Source organism: Populus euphratica, unplaced genomic scaffold, assembly GCF_000495115.2.
Source record: "Populus euphratica unplaced genomic scaffold, PopEup_1.0 scaffold50.1, whole genome shotgun sequence".
Taxonomy (NCBI): domain Eukaryota; kingdom Viridiplantae; phylum Streptophyta; class Magnoliopsida; order Malpighiales; family Salicaceae; genus Populus; species Populus euphratica.
The window spans coordinates 1,689,129-1,706,843 of NW_011499870.1; the positions used below are offsets into that span (position 1 = coordinate 1,689,129).

Below are 17,715 nucleotides of genomic sequence, written 5' to 3' on the forward strand. Positions count from 1 at the left end.
TATATATATATATATATATATATATATATATATTTTAAAACGAATGTATAATTAATTATACGTAACAGAGATTTTGAAAGAAAAAAGGTATTAGATTTAATTAAAAACAGTAGATATTTGTATATTTAGATTTGGATTTTATATCTTTAGTTCACATATAAAATTGTATTATATATTTTTTTAGCATCTTTAATATAGCATGTAATATATCCCGTTTTATTCTCTATATTTAAAAGATATATATCTCTGTATCTTAATTGATTTCATATCTAAAATGTAGAAAACCCTTTCATTTTTACGAGTTAAATAAATTCGTTTTTTTTTTCCTCTTGGATCTCTCTCTATGTATATATATTGGGTGGCAAGTGGAAAAGTATAGATAAGAGCATTAATATTTGAGAGAATTAAGGAGGAGGGAGGAGGAGACAGGAACCTTATGTCATGGAAGGGCTTCTCATCATAGCAATTGTTGTAGCAAGTGGAAGCATCTGTTGGATCCTACTGATCTATTCATGATGATGGCTGATGATATGTAGAGGGCCCTCTTCCTAAGAAGGGAGTGGCATCCCTTTTTTACCCAAAAGACCCTCCCTCCTCCTCTTGCGTTTCTTAAGATTTGTGTCCAATTTCAACACACATCTCAATGGGTGCACTGACCTGGATGCAGTGCTAGCAACTGTTCTCCGTACCGACGAGAAACATAGACAAGCTGTATGAAACAACAGGGTAAGGTAAATTAATTACCTTCTGTACTCCTTTATCTTCCCCCCTCTAGAAATGATCTCCTGTATGAAACAACAGAGAATAGTGTAAATTAAGATAATGTGTTGAATTTGTCCTTTAATTTTATCATTTTTATTTATTTGGTAAAAATTATTCAAGTATATATTAAATAATGAGTTTAAATTAAGAATAAATGCGTTATTGAAACCCCAAGATGATGTGTCTCTTGCTGAGTGAAAACAAAGCCTTCTCTTGTGCCCTTGAAAGAGCCACTCTCAGGCGATGTTAAGCTTGTGGCCATTTTTCCTAGAATGTGACACGAAACTATCATAGCAATTAATGCATGGATGTGCTGATAATTACATGAACTGCTTCAAGTTAGCTAGTGAGTTCTCTTCCAGACGAATGCCACGCATGCTTTTTCGATAAATCATGCATACAATCTCACCCTGTTAATTAATTTATCATAAACATGAACACAATGTTAATACGTAGTTAATCATATATATTGAACTGCTTCAAGTTAGCTAGTGAGTTCTCTTGGTGTAATGATTACTATACCATACATACATATATATATGTATGTATGTGTGTGTGTGTGTGTGTGTGTGTATATATATGTATATATTCTTTCTTTCATTCATAAAGGAATAGAAACACTAACATATTTTGAAATGATCATAAATCAGCCAGCAAGTTTTAACAAAAACCACCATGTAGAATTAGATTGAATTCCATATATATGTAATTTTAATACAATTAATAACTTGTTATAATTTTTATATCTGAAATAAAATGCTAAACCACAAAATTAAACTTTATTATACTATTTAAAATACATGTGAAAATGAATTAACAAATTTAATTATTTTATCCTCAATTCATAAATCAAATATGACAGAAATTGTAAGATATGGTTTCACTATATAGTATGGTATGGTGGAAGCTTACATAGGTTGGAAAAATGTGCGAAAAGATAATGTAAAAGCAGTCACATTTTTGGCGATGGGAAACCATTGTCAGGTGATATCATCCATGACTGTTTGAAAATTCTTGAAGAGGAAAGCCTTGCCATTCCTTGGCAAAAAGGTGATCGATGTTCTATTGATAGATAATTGGGCTGTCTTTTCATGCCTGAGTATCGTTCGATTCACCTCGTTGAATCCTAGCTTCACCGTGCAACTAGTATTATACCTGTTATTTGACCTGTTAATTTACTGTAAAAGAAAACTACTAGCTAAGTAATTAGTAAATAATATTGCCTCCATTCTCATATATATATTTTGCTGCACAACTAATGATATTGTTGAGATTCAGATGCATAATTCTTCAAATAACAAATTTTATTTTTTAGTTTAGAAAGTCTTTTTACCAACTGAACAAGGTGTCCAGTTGAAGAAGAAGAGACGAAAAGAGAGCGTGGGGGGAAGAAGAGACGCGAGTTAATTAGGGTTACTAGAAGGAAATAGAGATGCTATATCTTTGAAAAATAATTTTCAATGCCATTTCTTTAGCGGATTAGAGGGTCTATCCTCTTTGATATGCTTCTGATTATTTTTTTATAAATTAAATTCTATATGGAGTTCAAATTAATATCCTTAAAAGAACTTCAAAAATATAAATTGATTTAATCTTTTAAATTAATTTTTTAAAACAAATAAGAGAGTATCCCATATGATTTGCTTTTCATCATTTTTTATAAATTGAATTCTATTTAAAATACATACCAATATCCTTTCTGATTTAATCATGTGAATTAAATTCGATTTTAATGATTCTGATCATTTTATAAAAATCTATCATGAATTCAAACTAATAATATAATATTTTATACCTTAAAAGATATAGCTTAACCAGGTTAGATCTTAGATTTACTTTTTAGAAATTACTAGTTCAAGTTCTACAAAACTCAAAGTTATTTAAGATCTATATGATCGTTATTTTTAGGGTTCATAGATACAAGTTAATTCAAATACTTATATTAACAAAAAAATAAAGTGTATCAATTAATTAATAATTAAAGGTCTCATGTATGATTGTCATTAACAATAATCAGAACATTGAGATTAATTACTTTTCGTAAACTTTATATTTTTGATAAGTCATGAGTGTGTGTTTATAAATTTACACATTGCAATTTACATAAATTTAACCTTAAATTGTATTTCACTATCATACTGTTGCTTTATTATGCTTGCAATTTACATAAATTTAACCTTAAATTGTATTTCACTATCATACTGTTGCTTTATTATGCTTGCAATTTACATAAATTTAACCTTAAATTGTATTTCACTATCATACTGTTGCTTTATTATGCTTGAAGATCGTAGAATTAATGTGATTTAATTAGCAATTAACCACTTGATCATTGCTTTCTTATACTTGAAAATATTAGAAAAGCTTCAAAATTAAAAACCACATCACTTTACACAAACGTAAATCTAACCTGTTGTGTGGCCTCCAAACCACTTTATAATTATTTAAAGCTTTTACTATTTAGCTATTCAGAGAGATACCAAATCATGCGTCCTGTAATTAAATAACACGTCATCTTACACATAGTAAATTGGCCCGCTGTGTGAAACCTACCACCCTATTTTATAATCATTTGACTAATCAATAGCCTTGCATTTAACACTTTACATCAATTAGATTTTAGTGTTCAGATACAAATTCTTATGTATCCTGCCATATTATAGATTATATTACATTTATTTTTATACAAAATTATTCTATGTAATATAAATTTTTATTTATATATAACATACCAATAATACATATATGTGTTACTTGCTAATATTTTAATTAATTTTTTAAAATTTTAAAATTAGTAATCATTTAGTAGCTTTAAAATTTATAGGATTTAAACTGATAATTTTTAAAAAATAAATTTAAAATTTTATTAGTTAAACTATATCTATTGATAATAATATTTATTAATTAATCATGTTATTTATGTTTTTTTTTAAGAAAATAATAATCTTAAGGGCAACGAAGAACATGAATTCATGGATAAATACGTACAGTTTGAGAATGTGATTTAATCTGCGGCAGGTGAAATAACATAATAGATTTCTAGCTATTTGCAGTATTTTACGAAAGGTAGGATTACTTGTCACAATTAAGAATCTTCCAAGAACACTAATAATAATAATAATTATTTTTTCCTGAGTTGGATATGGAATTAATTACTAATTAGCAAAAACATGCATGCATGCATGCATGCATACATTCATGCTTATACAAATACATGTATGAATACGCGTAGATCAACAATCGAGGCTCAGGAAATAAGACTTCGATGAAGATCTTGACTTGTTAACAAAATATTTCTAAACGCAAAAAGCTTCAGCACCTTTTTCCCCCATGGCTTCTGACCTTTTTGGTACACAATGGTAGTCAACAAAGAATGATATCCATACGTTGCTCCATTTTTTTTCTTTGCAAAGACCAAGAAAGGTTGATGCTAACAACTCTAAAAGTATCAAGAACAGTAGGGGCAATGATACAAGCCAAATAGTACAATATTGTTTGGTAAATATTTGAGGTGTTGGTTTTTGGACACCAAGGGCTCCATGCCCACCCTCCAAGAACTCCCCACCATGGCAGCAAGGGCACGTAGGTCACTCACTCATGGCTGGGGCTCATATGTGACCACAGAGGACCATCGTGCCCACCTCGGCTCCTAGGCCAGTAGTGTTTAGGGTTAGATTTTTATATTATTTCACCACGACGACAAATGGCCATTAGGGTTACATGCCCCATTACCTCCAAGAAAACAATATATATAAAAAAGGACTTAGGGTTTTGATGCTTTAAAACCCAACTCCACTCTCCCTAGAGGGCAGTCCCCCACACAACCTAATCAGAAACCGCGTAGGTGCAGAAGGCATCTTTGATTCTACCATGACAAGACAGGCACTGTTCCTTTTATCCCATCTTTAACGGAGCGTGGACATGACGTGATGGGAAATGGTAAAAACTCTTGCCATTGCCCATCTAGGGTTTTTTTTTTTTTTTCCTCCTTCCTCGCTGTTTGCCCTTCATGAACCTCACAAAAGCATAATGGATAGTGATTAGACCACACCTTATTGACACGTGGACGCCTCCCATTGCTTAAGCCTCACTTTCTACAGTTTCTCTCTCAACCTTTCCCCCCCTCTCTCTCTCTACATATGTATTTATATATATGTCATGGATTGTATCATGTGCATGGCATGGTCGTGAGCATTTTTTTAATACGAAATAAAACCTTGATCGAAGACAAAAGATAAAAACTCACTTCCTCTCTCTCCGTGTCTCCTTCTCTCTCTCTTGCTAAAGAATCGAAAACCTCTCTAAAAAGCGAGGGCTTTTAGAGCTTCGCTCTCTAATTCTACTCAATCACCTTCGAATCTCTTCTTGTAATTCATATGCTCTTCTTGGTGACCAAATGCTCTCTCTGGTGATACCACTTTTTGAGCTGGCCGTGAAGAATTGAAGTCTAGTTCATTCAATATCGGAGCCTTTTATTTTCTAGTAAATAAAGGTGTGATTCTTACTCGAATTATTCATTTTTATCTTTCTGGGTCCTTTTTTTGTTGATGGTTTGTTGATCTGTGTGAGTTTTAGCTGTGGTTTGGCTTGTTTGTTAGTGTTATTTAGGTCATTTCACTGTTTGATGTACGTCAAGTTTGTTCTTTTCTTTGTGTTTTATCATTTCGTTTCTATCTGGGGTGTGAATTTATCGATTTTTGTGATATTTCACGTGGGTTTTCTTGTGTGTTTTTGTGGTTTGTTGAATTTGTGGTGACCGTTTACCTATATATATACGGTCAATTTCGGAGGAAATGAAACCCTAAAGTCCTCATTTTTTGAATTGATGTACGTGATTGTAACAACTGACTTGGAGCTTTTAGAGAATGTCTTGAATTGGGTTTGTATTTTTTTTTTCTGTTTTAATTGACAGATTAACGACTTCAATTCTTGAGTTAATACTGTTAGTCTTATGTAACCCTAATCTATGACTTGTCTCAATGGGGTCATATCTTGAATTAGTTTGTAATTGGAATGGAGGGGTTTAATTACACGTTTGATTATATTCTATGTGAAGCTTGGATATGGTAACTGAAGATTTATGTTTTTATAAGATGGAGATCTAGGGTTTTTCCAAGTTTTGCTTTGTGATATCTTGTACTTGTTTTTGCAAGTCGTTATTTTATGTGCTTAATCACTTTGATGATAGCATTTTGATGTGTTACTTGATTTAGAATGGAATATAGAAGGAATATTTTGTTTTCAGTTTAAATCTTCTAATAATTATGAACAAACCCTAAGGTGTTTGTTTGGACTATCTCTTAAGATCTTTTGATCTACTTTGGAACTTTAATAGCTTGTTATTTTCATCCATGTTGTTTTAACTTGAATAATGTTGTAGTTTAGCATATGATAATATATATCATTACTTGAGATTTGGGTTTGGAGGCATAAGAAATTTGTCATTTGAGCATTGCAGCATTGACTTTCTTACCATGGAAAGTACTGTCTTAGTGGAGAAGAATCATCCTTGTAACCATTCAAAACTTGTATCCAAGGTGGAATCATCTATTAGGATTGATTCCATAACCATCGACCTGGACAATGTTGATGAGAAAATTGAGGCAGAAAAATGCTCACACTTTTCTATGCGGTAAGCCTTGATCCTAGCTAATCTTTAATATGGCAGGATCCCACTTTAGTTTCTCATGCTACATGTTTTTGTTAAGCACCAGCATTTTCCTGCACGCGTTCTATGGGAATGCTTGTCTGATTTTTGAGGAGTTATCACCATGCAATGCTTCTTTACATGTTTTTTTTTTATGTTTTCTTTTCCTTTTCTCATGTTATATGTTATCTCAGGCTTCCCCTTTACACCTTTTTGTTTGTTTATCATTGAATATACTAGTGATGAGAACTAGCCAATAGGTTTTACTAACAAAGAAGTAGTTGGTTTAACAACAACGATAACTAAATCCTGGAATAATCCAGTGGGAACTGTGAACAAACTAGGAAGGCAAATTGCTACTTGCTGGTCATAAGTATTGATTTCTGAAAGTGTACAACTGAACATTGACAGATATATACAGTGCAGCATTAGATATTAGGAGTTTATTTCATGCGCAGTAAGTTTTCATGCGCTATCTCTTGTTGCTGCAAATGTTGTACTACTGAAAATCAACAAAAAACTTCTATTCTGAATGCAGTGGATATGTATCTGAGATTCGTAAACGAGACTGGAAGATGTGTTGGCCGTTTGTGTCAGATGGTGACAGTAATAACTATGAGGAGCAAGCATGTCTGCTTCCTCCATTACATGTTCCAAAATTCCGATTTTGGCGTTGTGAGAATTGTGTGTGGGAAGTTGGTGCCAAAGGCACTGCAAACTGTTATGGAACTGCTCTAAAATCATGCGGAGCAGAACTCAAATCCACCAACGTTTGTTCACATGGACCAAACTTTGATGATGCTGCAATACTACCATCTGATGTTCAGGAAGCCACAAATCAAGAAATTCCTGAGGGAAGACAGGCTGATGTTTTTGCTAGCTTGAACAGTACCAGTAAATGTCATCATTCACTGTCCATTGATAAAAATGAAAAGAAGACTAAGGATATGAATGGTTCCATCATAGGTATTTACATATATGCTAAGATCCAAGCTTCGTTCTAGAATCATATTAAATAACTGCTCTAAATCATAATAAGCTTTTTTTTTATTTCTTTTTTGATCATTTCTCCAGGGAAACATATGGGGTCAGAAGATAATTTGCAGCATGAAAATCATAGACTGGCATGCGTAGTCACTGAAGTTGTTTCAAGCCCAATTCAGAAGGCAGATCATTCAGATGAAATAGGTAAATTTTCTGAGTAACTTAATGTACAATAGAAGCTAAAAAACAGCTTAACTACCTAGAACTGAAAATCAAAATATTGCATAGCTCTTACCTTCACTCTCTAATAGTAGTGCTTCTGATTTCTGCAACAGTAACCTTCAAGTCAATAGGTATTGACCTATGTGAGTCAGGCTGTGGACATCATGAAGTTGCTGATGCTGACTTTTCTAAAAACCGTAATTGCATGGTAAATAATGCTACTGGACTTTGTGAAGCAGGAAAAGAAACTTCCATAGATGATCAACACAAAGAGCTAATAGCTTGTGGTATATCTGGAGAAGTTGGTAACATTGCTGATGGGGCACTCAGTACTGCCAACAAGGATCCTGTGAGCTGCCGCCCTTCCCTGCAATTAGATGAGTATGATGATCCTTCATCTGAAAGTGCTGAGATCATGGTTGGTCATAATTCTCAGGATGTTCTTCATGAAAATTCAAGTGGTTTGCATCGTAGAAAAACTCGAAAGGTACGCTTGTTGACGGAATTGTTGTGTGAAAATGGGGATAGAGACACTGATAACAGAACTCGGTTTTCTCTGCCCCATGCCTTTCCTGATGCATCTGCTGGAGTTGATAAGATTTCGGTTCTCCAAGGGGAGGTGGCTATCCAGGGAAAAGTTAGAAGGGGCCTGGGTCATAATAGTAAAAGAAAGTTGCCTCAGGATGAAGATTCAAGATCTCTGGAGATGAGGTCTCCCAATAAAGTTTGCAAAGAGATCTTAAAGAGAGATGGGGAATCTGCTGAACCCATTGTGGCTTCTGAATCAGAAGAAGATGCATTTGGTAGAATGGGTTTACAAACTGGCATGAAGATTCAGTGGGCAAAAAACAAAGTTGATAGAAGTCCCATTGTAAGTAAGAAGAAAAACAAAAAGGTACCAAGTTTTGATGAATGTTTGTCTCCAGACCCATCCCAAGAAAATTTGCCAAATGAAATTGGGGAGAAAAATGGAGATAATTCTAGGCCCCATGCTGTTGATGGTGTACTGGCCAAGTCAGTACACAATGCATTTATAGGCAGAGAGATGGACCTTTTCCCTTTGCCTGATCCAAGAATGGAGAAAAATGTTAGTGAGTATAAGAAGAAAGGAAAGATGCCTCAGTTTGATGATTATCAGGTTTCCCCTACTCCTTGGAATCATGACATTCCCAGAGAAGGTCCAGTGATTAGAAAAGATGTGGGGACAATAAATACTGGACCTGTAGTTTTTCCATTTCATTCAGCACAGGAAACATCCCTTGAAAAGGGGCTGGATCTTTCTCTTAACAGCTACAAGACTGCCCAAAGCTATGATGGGAAACATATTCCACTGGTAGAAAATAGGCGAAGTTGTTTATTTACTTGGCAAGAAGGAACTTCCCAAATTCAGGCCACGAGGAAAGCTGCAAAAATTGAGCACGGGGGGAATATCAGTTTCACTTCTAAAATTGCCCGAGGTGCACCTTTTGAGAAAGCACTGCATTGTGATCCCAATACCAAGAGACCTTTTGAAATGCCCTTCTGCAGAGAGAAGCAGAAATACACCTCCCAGGTTGAAATTGGGGGCTGCTCTTTCATGCAGAAAAAGGTATGACCTTCTCTTTTCTTGCTTCTATTGTTGGAGATGCATGTTATCACAGCGTAGAAGGGAATTTTTTTTGGATATATTTTGGGACCTTTGTTTAATGCAATAGGAAAAGTCAAGTAATTACAAGGTTGCATGTTTGAGCTTGGAGAGCCACCACTCCTAATGGTTGAAGGATGGAACTGATTCCAAATTCTGCCAGGAACCAAATTCCCTCACAAAACCTGACTTTGAAGAGAACATAGCGGGCTAATCATTTTTTTTTTTTAAAGTTAAATAAACATTCAAACCTGCCATAGGGATCCAAAATCCTTGTCTTTCCCATTGAGATTATTGCCTAAATGTTATATCATGGAATTCTTTTTTCTGGTTTTTTCATATAGCTTTTATGATTATGGGTGTTTCATAGTTTTGAGCACAGGGTAGTTTATAATTTAGCTTATAAAGTGGCCATCTTTTTTTGGTACCTAGGCTCACATTAGAATCAATGATTCTATATATATATATATATAAATTCAAAACCATGTGGAATTAAACTGATTAAGCGCTGCTTCATAGTATGACTTGTTTGGAGACTACAATATGTTTCTCCTTGTTCCAGGACTTCTGTCACGCTAAAGGCAATGAGGGAACCATTGGAATACTGGAGCATTCAGCTTTTCCAAGGAAAGATGTCAACCAAAGAGCAGACAAGGTGTGTGAACAGGGAGCTTTAGATGACATTCCAATGGAAATTGTAGAACTCATGGCAAAGAATCAGTATGAGAGGTGTCTTCCTGATGGTGAATACGAGAAATGCCAGTTAGAAACAACTAGTAGTTCAAGGAGGAGTCAGACAATAAATTTCAGTCAATTATACGGGCTTGGAGGATTAAGCTTATTTCATCAGGAAACTACTCGGAAACAGAACCCTCCAGCTAGAAGAAATGACATAATAAAGATTGGTGAAATGGCAGGACCAACTAAACAAAAGGAAGTGGATTTCTTTTCTCAAGCTGATCGAAACCCATTCAGCATGAGGCAACTGGAAAAGACTCGTTCCCCAGTAGGGTTTGGGGCATTTCTACAACTTCAAGAGAAGCCATCCGGCAGATTCCAACATCCTGCTTCCAGTTATAACTTACAAAACACTCCTCAAATTTGCAAACAGAGAGGGGAAGTGGCGGGGAATAGTTCTTGTCATACCAGGTTCCAGACCCCAGGATCATGTAACACATGCCACAGCATTCCGCAGCAAAGTAAGGAAGCAAATCAACTTTGGTCATCAATGATGCCAAATCACATGCCCTTTGTATATAGCATTCCTCCAAAGTGTGTGACTCCATCTACCAATGTTGATGTGTTTCCTCATTCTCCTGGCACTGTGCTCAAGGAAAATATGAATGGGGATCGTGTTCTTAAGTTTCCAAACAAGAATGCTGCCAACCTTGGAAAACAAAACAGGAATCTTGATTCAGAAACGCTCCTCAGGACACATGCAGAATACCCTTTTGCTGGAAAACATAATGGGATTGAGCTTAATCATAAGCCAATGGGGTCCTTAGAACTGTATTCTAATGAAACAATACCAGCTATGCACTTGCTCAGCCTCATGGATGCAGGAGTGCAGTCCAGTGCACCGATCAATATGGATGTAAACCCAAAGTTCCTCAAGAGACCTGCCATTATTCACAATGCTGAACCAAAGGAGTTTTCTAGGCTGGACACTGGGGCATTTAAAGTCATTTCTTCTGTGAAGCACCCACCACGTAATCATAATGGTAAAAATCAACTTGCAGAGACTTCCTGTGACCTTATTCCTATCATGCAAACAACAGCTGGTGCATCTTCTTTGTCAATTAGACATGATAAACGTATCAGGAAGCCTGTTGATCTTCCCAGTCCAGTTGTTCAATATAAAGAGAGGAGAAAAGGCTCTGATTCACGCACACAGAATAAGGCAAGTAGGTCACAGACATCAGCAAATGGTGGTTTTGGCACCAACTGTAGATCCATTCCAGCTCATAGCATGCAGATAATGTCTTTTGGTGCTCCAGATCCTTCAGTGATTTCATTTCCATTCTGTGCATCGGAAAACCCAAACAAGCACAAGTTGAAGTCCCGTGATAACAATAGAACTGTTCACCCCTACAAAAGCAGCTCTGAGACTGAAGTCTGCAGTGTGAACAGAAACCCTGCTGATTTTACCATACCGGAAGCTGGAAATATGTATATGATTGCAGGTGAAGCCCTTCGATTTGAAAAGGATGTTCGTTTTGCAAATGGATCTCACTCGCTTAAATTGGATGGGCGCAAACGACAGAGGAAGCTTCCTGCTATGAAAGACCATAGACGACCTCCAATGTCATGATTGTCTGAAATTTCAATGCTGGTAGCTTTTTACAACCTGTATCATTTTCTGAACGATTAATTTTCATGTTTTGACTTGATAGACAAGTTAAATAGCTTCTTTCATAAAAGTTGTTGCTTGTTTTCATGAATTTCATATTTCATTTCAGCAGGTGCAGTCTTGCTTCCCGTGCCAGCTTCTGCAACATCAGAAAATGTCAAAAGATTTGTGAAGATCAGAGAGCAACTGCTGAAATTGATATTAATTTTGGAACCACGAATCCATTTACTCTAGGTCTTGTTGAGTTCGAATCTCTGCAACTGAGTCATGGAAGCATGCTGAGTGATGATTGGGCGTGTATATACCTAATATGCCTCGAGATCCACAAGTAACTGTCTATGCATGTGCTTCTGCATTTCAGTTGTATTTTGGTGTGAATAATACCCCGCAAGGTTCCAGAAAAGCCTGACATTTCAAAAGGACCTCCTACTCCACTGATGGCTTTTGGCTCCAGTCTTGATCAGGAAGTGGGAATGGAAATAGGGAGAAGGGCATTAACAAGTATAATAATTGGACACCTCTTGCTGGAGATTACTAGGTGTTCATCAAGTCAGCCATCGTCGGCTGTACTTCAGTGTTGTAATCTATATAAGGTAAGAAAATTAGAGGGAGACTTGTAATCTTTTGGAACACAAGGGAAAGAGACGATGTGTTAGGAAGATTTGAGTTAGCTAGAAACAGACCATAGCAGATCAAGCAGATAAATCACTCTGATTAAACCCTATAGACTGTTATTTGGTTTCAATCACAGAAATTCTTGAGAAGGATAGCTACTTGAGTAGTGCACCTTCTTAATATGTTTTTATGGGATTGATTTTTGTTCCAATACCAGCCAGAGCATCCTTCGAAAGGTTGAGGCCTTGTCTAAGACTCATGTTAAAGAATTAAGGTTGATTTTCTGGTGAATCACAGTTCCCTTCATCAGGTGGCTAAGCAGGAGCATGTTTGAGTGAACACTTCGGCCACCTGAATGGCAGAGCTTAGCATAGCTTAGCTGTATTTTGTGAGTGTGGATACAGTAATTCACCCACACCATATTTGTTTTTGTTAATTTAATGTGGAATTAGGGTTTATCTTTTTTTTTTTTGGATTGAGAAGCTATTTATTATGAGATGTTTACTAAGTTACATTATCATATTGAAAAAAAAATATAAAACATATTTAATTAATAGATGATAAAAAGAAATTCTCAAAGAACCAAACTTTTCTATTAATATACTAAATAGAAAAAAAGGAGATGGGAAAACAATTCTCTTTTTGTTAGATTGCTAGCTAGCTGAGACACCTTTAAAAATCCTCTTCTCAAGGCTTTTTAATTTGTCTCAAGATTTATGAACAACAGTTGCTGATTTATGTATTATGGATCGATACAGAGTAACATCATTGCTTGGTAATTCACATGAAAAAAAAGAAAAAAATTAAGACAAATAAAAATGAATCTATAGATTTTTGAATTGGTTAGGTTTTAAATGGTGTATGGTTGGAAACAAAACACATTTTTCAAAACATATGTTAGGCCACCTATTGGATAAAGTGTTTTTCATTTTAAAATATATTAAAATAATATTTTTTTATTTTTTAAAATTATTTTTAATATCAGTAGATTAAAATAATTTTAAAATATAAAAAATAAATTAATTTAAAATAAAATAAAAATAAAATATTTTTAAAAATACTTTCCGACTTGAGTTCCAAACATAGCTTAAAATGAAGGGTGTGTATTGTAGTCTATCATGGCAGACAACAATAGAACGAAAATAAGCCTTTGGCATATTAAAAATAAAATGAGGTAAAAAAAAGAAATTATAAGGGAAATGAGAATAGACAAATGATCGATATTAAAAACAATCTTATAAATTAAGCTTCACACAATCCAATAATTTAAATTTATGAAAATATTAAAACAGTAATTATTATGTAGTCACACATAATAATTAGTACTGTTTTAATATTTTAGAGTTTGTTTATAAATACGGTCACAAATTATTTTTAATATTAATATATCAAAATGATTTAAAAACACTAAAAACATACTATATTAATTTAAAGTTAATAAAAAAAATTAAATTTTTTTAAAAATATTTTTAAAATACATAAATAAACAAACAACCCATGTAAAATTGCAGTAATCCATTAGAATATTAAAACTATATAATATATAATTAATCGAGTAAGACGTAAGAATAAAAGTTCATGCTCCAGTCCTTTTCGTGTATGGTGCCATTAATTTTTAATTTCTTGTTCTTTATTTTAAAATAAAATAAGTGTTCCTGAATGTGTCCTCTTTCGCTATAAGAATGTCTTTCTGCCTGTACAGTTATTTATGACAGCATTGATCTCAGATGGTGACATGTTGAATTGTGTACAGTCTTCCTTTCTCTCATTAAGAGTGGTTAGGGGTGTTTATTTAATTTTGTGTTTATGTGGGGTTGTTTAAAGGGGTTTTTTTTATTTGAAAAAAATATTAAATTAATTTTTTTTTAATCTTTTTAGTTTTAATATACTAATATAAAAAATAATTTTAAAAAATATGTTATAAAATAATACCAAACACATACTAAAATGAATTTCAAAATTAATTAATTAATTATAAGATTGTTACAATAATTATATGACCCACTTAAAATTAATTAATTAAATTTGTGTGGAAACCTAACATACCTAATAACTACTCATATTAGGACAAACATAAACTTCCATTCACGATTAAACCTAATAATTACTCGTATTATAACAAATATAAACTTACATTTACATTTATTAATATTATTTAAATAAATTTATTAAAGAACCATCTCAATCTAAAAACTTAAATTATCATATAAAATATCAAGATTTATTATAATTTAATAAACCTTTTCAAGTAAAAATAATTTAAATTTAAAATTCACACAGACTCATATTACCTTGTATTAACTTATATTACCTTGTATTAGCTTGTGAAGCTTTAAACTTGTAATTAGTTAGTTAATAAAAGATTTCAAGTTAAAAATTTAAACTATTAAATAAATTTATAAGATATAATTGATATTATTTTCTAATAAAATTAATAATTAATTAAATTACAGCTTTCCATTCGTTTTTCTTCACGAGAGGAAAAGATTAATTCAACAAAAAAAGTTAAATGACAATAAGCCAATTACAGAAAAGCAGAGGCTAAGGGGCCAAAACAGCAGAAAGAGACTGAAAAGGGGCACAAGGATCATCACCAAAAGAGCATGCATGGAGGCTTGCTTGATATGGAAGCAGAAGGTGCATGAGCGAGAACGAAAGTGCTCCGAAAATGCTGTTAATAAATCTGGATATTGATACAATCCATCTCATTAATTTGCTGTTAATGAAGATTCTCAATAAAATGATTAATTTTCATTAATCACACCTTAATTACTCCCCTAATTCTCATGCATTTCCAGTATGCTAGAATGTCAAATGATCACTATTGAAACTGATGATCAGTTGTCCTCCTTCGATGCCTTCCAAGATAGACTTCTTCATCATCATGCGTGTAGCTACTAGCTAGGGCTTCTTCTTGTTCTTCTTGTTCTTGTTCTTGTTGTTCTTCTTCTTAATCTAATACTTGTGAAGCTTTAAACTTGTAATTAGTTAGTTAATAAAAGATTTCAAGTTAAAAATTTAAACTATTAAATAAATTTATAAGATATAATTGATATTATTTTCTAATAAAATTAATAATTAATTAAATTACAGCTTTCCATTCGTTTTTCTTCACGAGAGGAAAAGATTAATTCAACAAAAAAAGTTAAATGACAATAAGCCAATTACAGAAAAGCAGAGGCTAAGGGGCCAAAACAGCAGAAAGAGACTGAAAAGGGGCACAAGGATCATCACCAAAAGAGCATGCATGGAGGCTTGCTTGATATGGAAGCAGAAGGTGCATGAGCGAGAACGAAAGTGCTCCGAAAATGCTGTTAATAAATCTGGATATTGATACAATCCATCTCATTAATTTGCTGTTAATGAAGATTCTCAATAAAATGATTAATTTTCATTAATCACACCTTAATTACTCCCCTAATTCTCATGCATTTCCAGTATGCTAGAATGTCAAATGATCACTATTGAAACTGATGATCAGTTGTCCTTCTTCGATGCCTTCCAAGATAGACTTGTAGCTACTAGCTAGGGCTTCTTGTTCTTGTTGTTCTTCTTCTTAATCCCTCTACTTAGACTAGTTTAATTAGTATTAATTTGCATTTAATTATAGTCTGCATGCAAATCCGAATTGATGATGTTAAGCCAGATGTAATATATCGCATGCCCATGCCATAGCTCAAAAACCCTTTATTCCAAGAACTTATTCTCCTACTGGCCTTTTCTTTTCTTCATTCCACATGAATAATTTCATGTTTTCTTTCACTTTAACTAACTGTATATGCTCAAATAATTAATAATAGTAAATACTATATAGTGCAAGAGAGAGCCAGAAATTTTTCTTGTCTTAGACTATTAAATAAATATATAATTTTTTTTAAGATTAATTATTAACTTGTGTATTTAAATTTATGAAGTTAACAATAAAGTTTTAAAATATATTATCTTAAATATTAAAAAATAAATTTAAAAATACATAAAATAAAATAAAAATAAAAATAAACTCATTATTAAAGTTATGTTCTTTGATATTTTGTGGAATATAATTTATGTATAATCGAACTAAAATAACAATCTCATATCAATTAAAAAATAAAGTAATTAAATTTTTTTCTTCTTTCAATTTCTCCTTCCTTCGCTTGATTAATATTTTATAAATTTGACTTTGTAAGTTTACAAAGTTATTCTTTCACTTTTATTATTTTTTTCATTGGATTTTTTTTATGTTTTTCCTTTACTTTATTTTTTCTCTCTCGTCTTTTATTTTTCTTTTCCTATTATACTTTTGCCCGATCATCAATATATAAAAGGAAGAAAGAACTAATTTGTTTTATTTTTTAATGATAAATAATTATTTTACTCTTAATGAGTCATTTTGCTTTTATTTAATGATTTTTTTGTTGGCACTACCAAGCTCCATTCATCCTAAAATTTTAGCTGAAATTTATTTAATATATTTTAATATTTCTCATAAAATTTCAGCTTAACATGATGATTAAATTAAAAATTACTTCTAATAACATAAAACTAATTAAATTATAATTTTTTATTAAATTTCTGAATTTATCTAAAAACTCTAAAATTTTAATTTAAATTAAAGTATTATATTAGAAGACTCCACACAGAATTTCAGAATTTTTTTAATAATTCGATTAATAATTAAGAATTTATTTTTAAATAAAATTAATAAAAAAATACTGATAAAATCTTAACCTACACTGTAACCCATCCATTGGCTATTAATTTGTGGTAATCTCTTTATGCGTGCAGACACATATATCATATACAGTACGAGTAGACGTTCAAAACCTTAGATCCATGGATTCCCCATCGATCTAAGCTTATATCCTAGGATGGAGATCTTGATCAGCTAGGAACAATAAATTCTACAGCTACAAGGACGGGACCCTTGATGATAAGAAAACCTGCATCACCACACATGCATGCGCCATCGCCACCGGCACCTGATCATTCTTACACTAGTAATTTATGATTCCCTTCGAAACCCTACAGTAGGGCTGCAATTTTATCCGATCATCTCCACCGACAACCTCTCAGATAACACCATTTATGGCATCTATTCCACTAGCTAGGACCCACTTAATTTCCTCGCTTTCTATTAATAAAAACATTAAAAGATTTCAGTTGGAATTAATAAAAACTTTAAAAGATTTAACAGTTGTACGTAGTTTGTAAAATTAGCATATGATTAACCATGAAATACTGTTTGGATTATGAAAAAGAACTACCTCAAATGTTTTTTTGTTCATTAACATTTTTATCTTTTTAATGAGTGCTTTTGTTTTTCATTTAATAATTATAATTTTATCTTCTAAAATTAAATTTAATAAACTATAAATTATAAAATGATATTTTAAATCATGCACATGCGAGTCGGTGCAAGAAACATTAAAAAAACATAATAAAAAATTATCATAAAAAAACATAATTTATTATTGATTGCAATAATTATTTATGATTTTTTTTAAATTTTTCTTTATAACTTTAAATTTT

General features: G+C 32.6%; 1 protein-coding gene across 3 annotated transcripts; it reads left to right on the forward strand.

Moving 5' to 3' along the window:
* Positions 1-4,949: 4,949 nt before the first annotated feature.
* On the forward strand, positions 4,950-12,439 carry LOC105127150 (protein EMBRYONIC FLOWER 1-like). 3 transcript variants are annotated; one of them, XM_011028309.1, is made up of 7 exons: positions 4,950-5,254; positions 6,221-6,394; positions 6,948-7,375; positions 7,484-7,597; positions 7,729-9,203; positions 9,802-11,571; positions 11,699-12,439. In XM_011028309.1, exons 2-6 carry the CDS (start codon positions 6,237-6,239, stop codon positions 11,548-11,550), a joined length of 3,924 nt encoding a protein of 1,307 aa, XP_011026611.1. In that variant the 5' UTR covers positions 4,950-5,254; positions 6,221-6,236; the 3' UTR covers positions 11,551-11,571; positions 11,699-12,439. The 3 variants fall into 3 exon arrangements, with proteins under 3 accessions (XP_011026611.1, XP_011026612.1, XP_011026613.1); XM_011028310.1 differs by having other exon boundaries at positions 11,702-12,439; XM_011028311.1 differs by having other exon boundaries at positions 7,732-9,203.
* Positions 12,440-17,715: the final 5,276 nt, after the last annotated feature.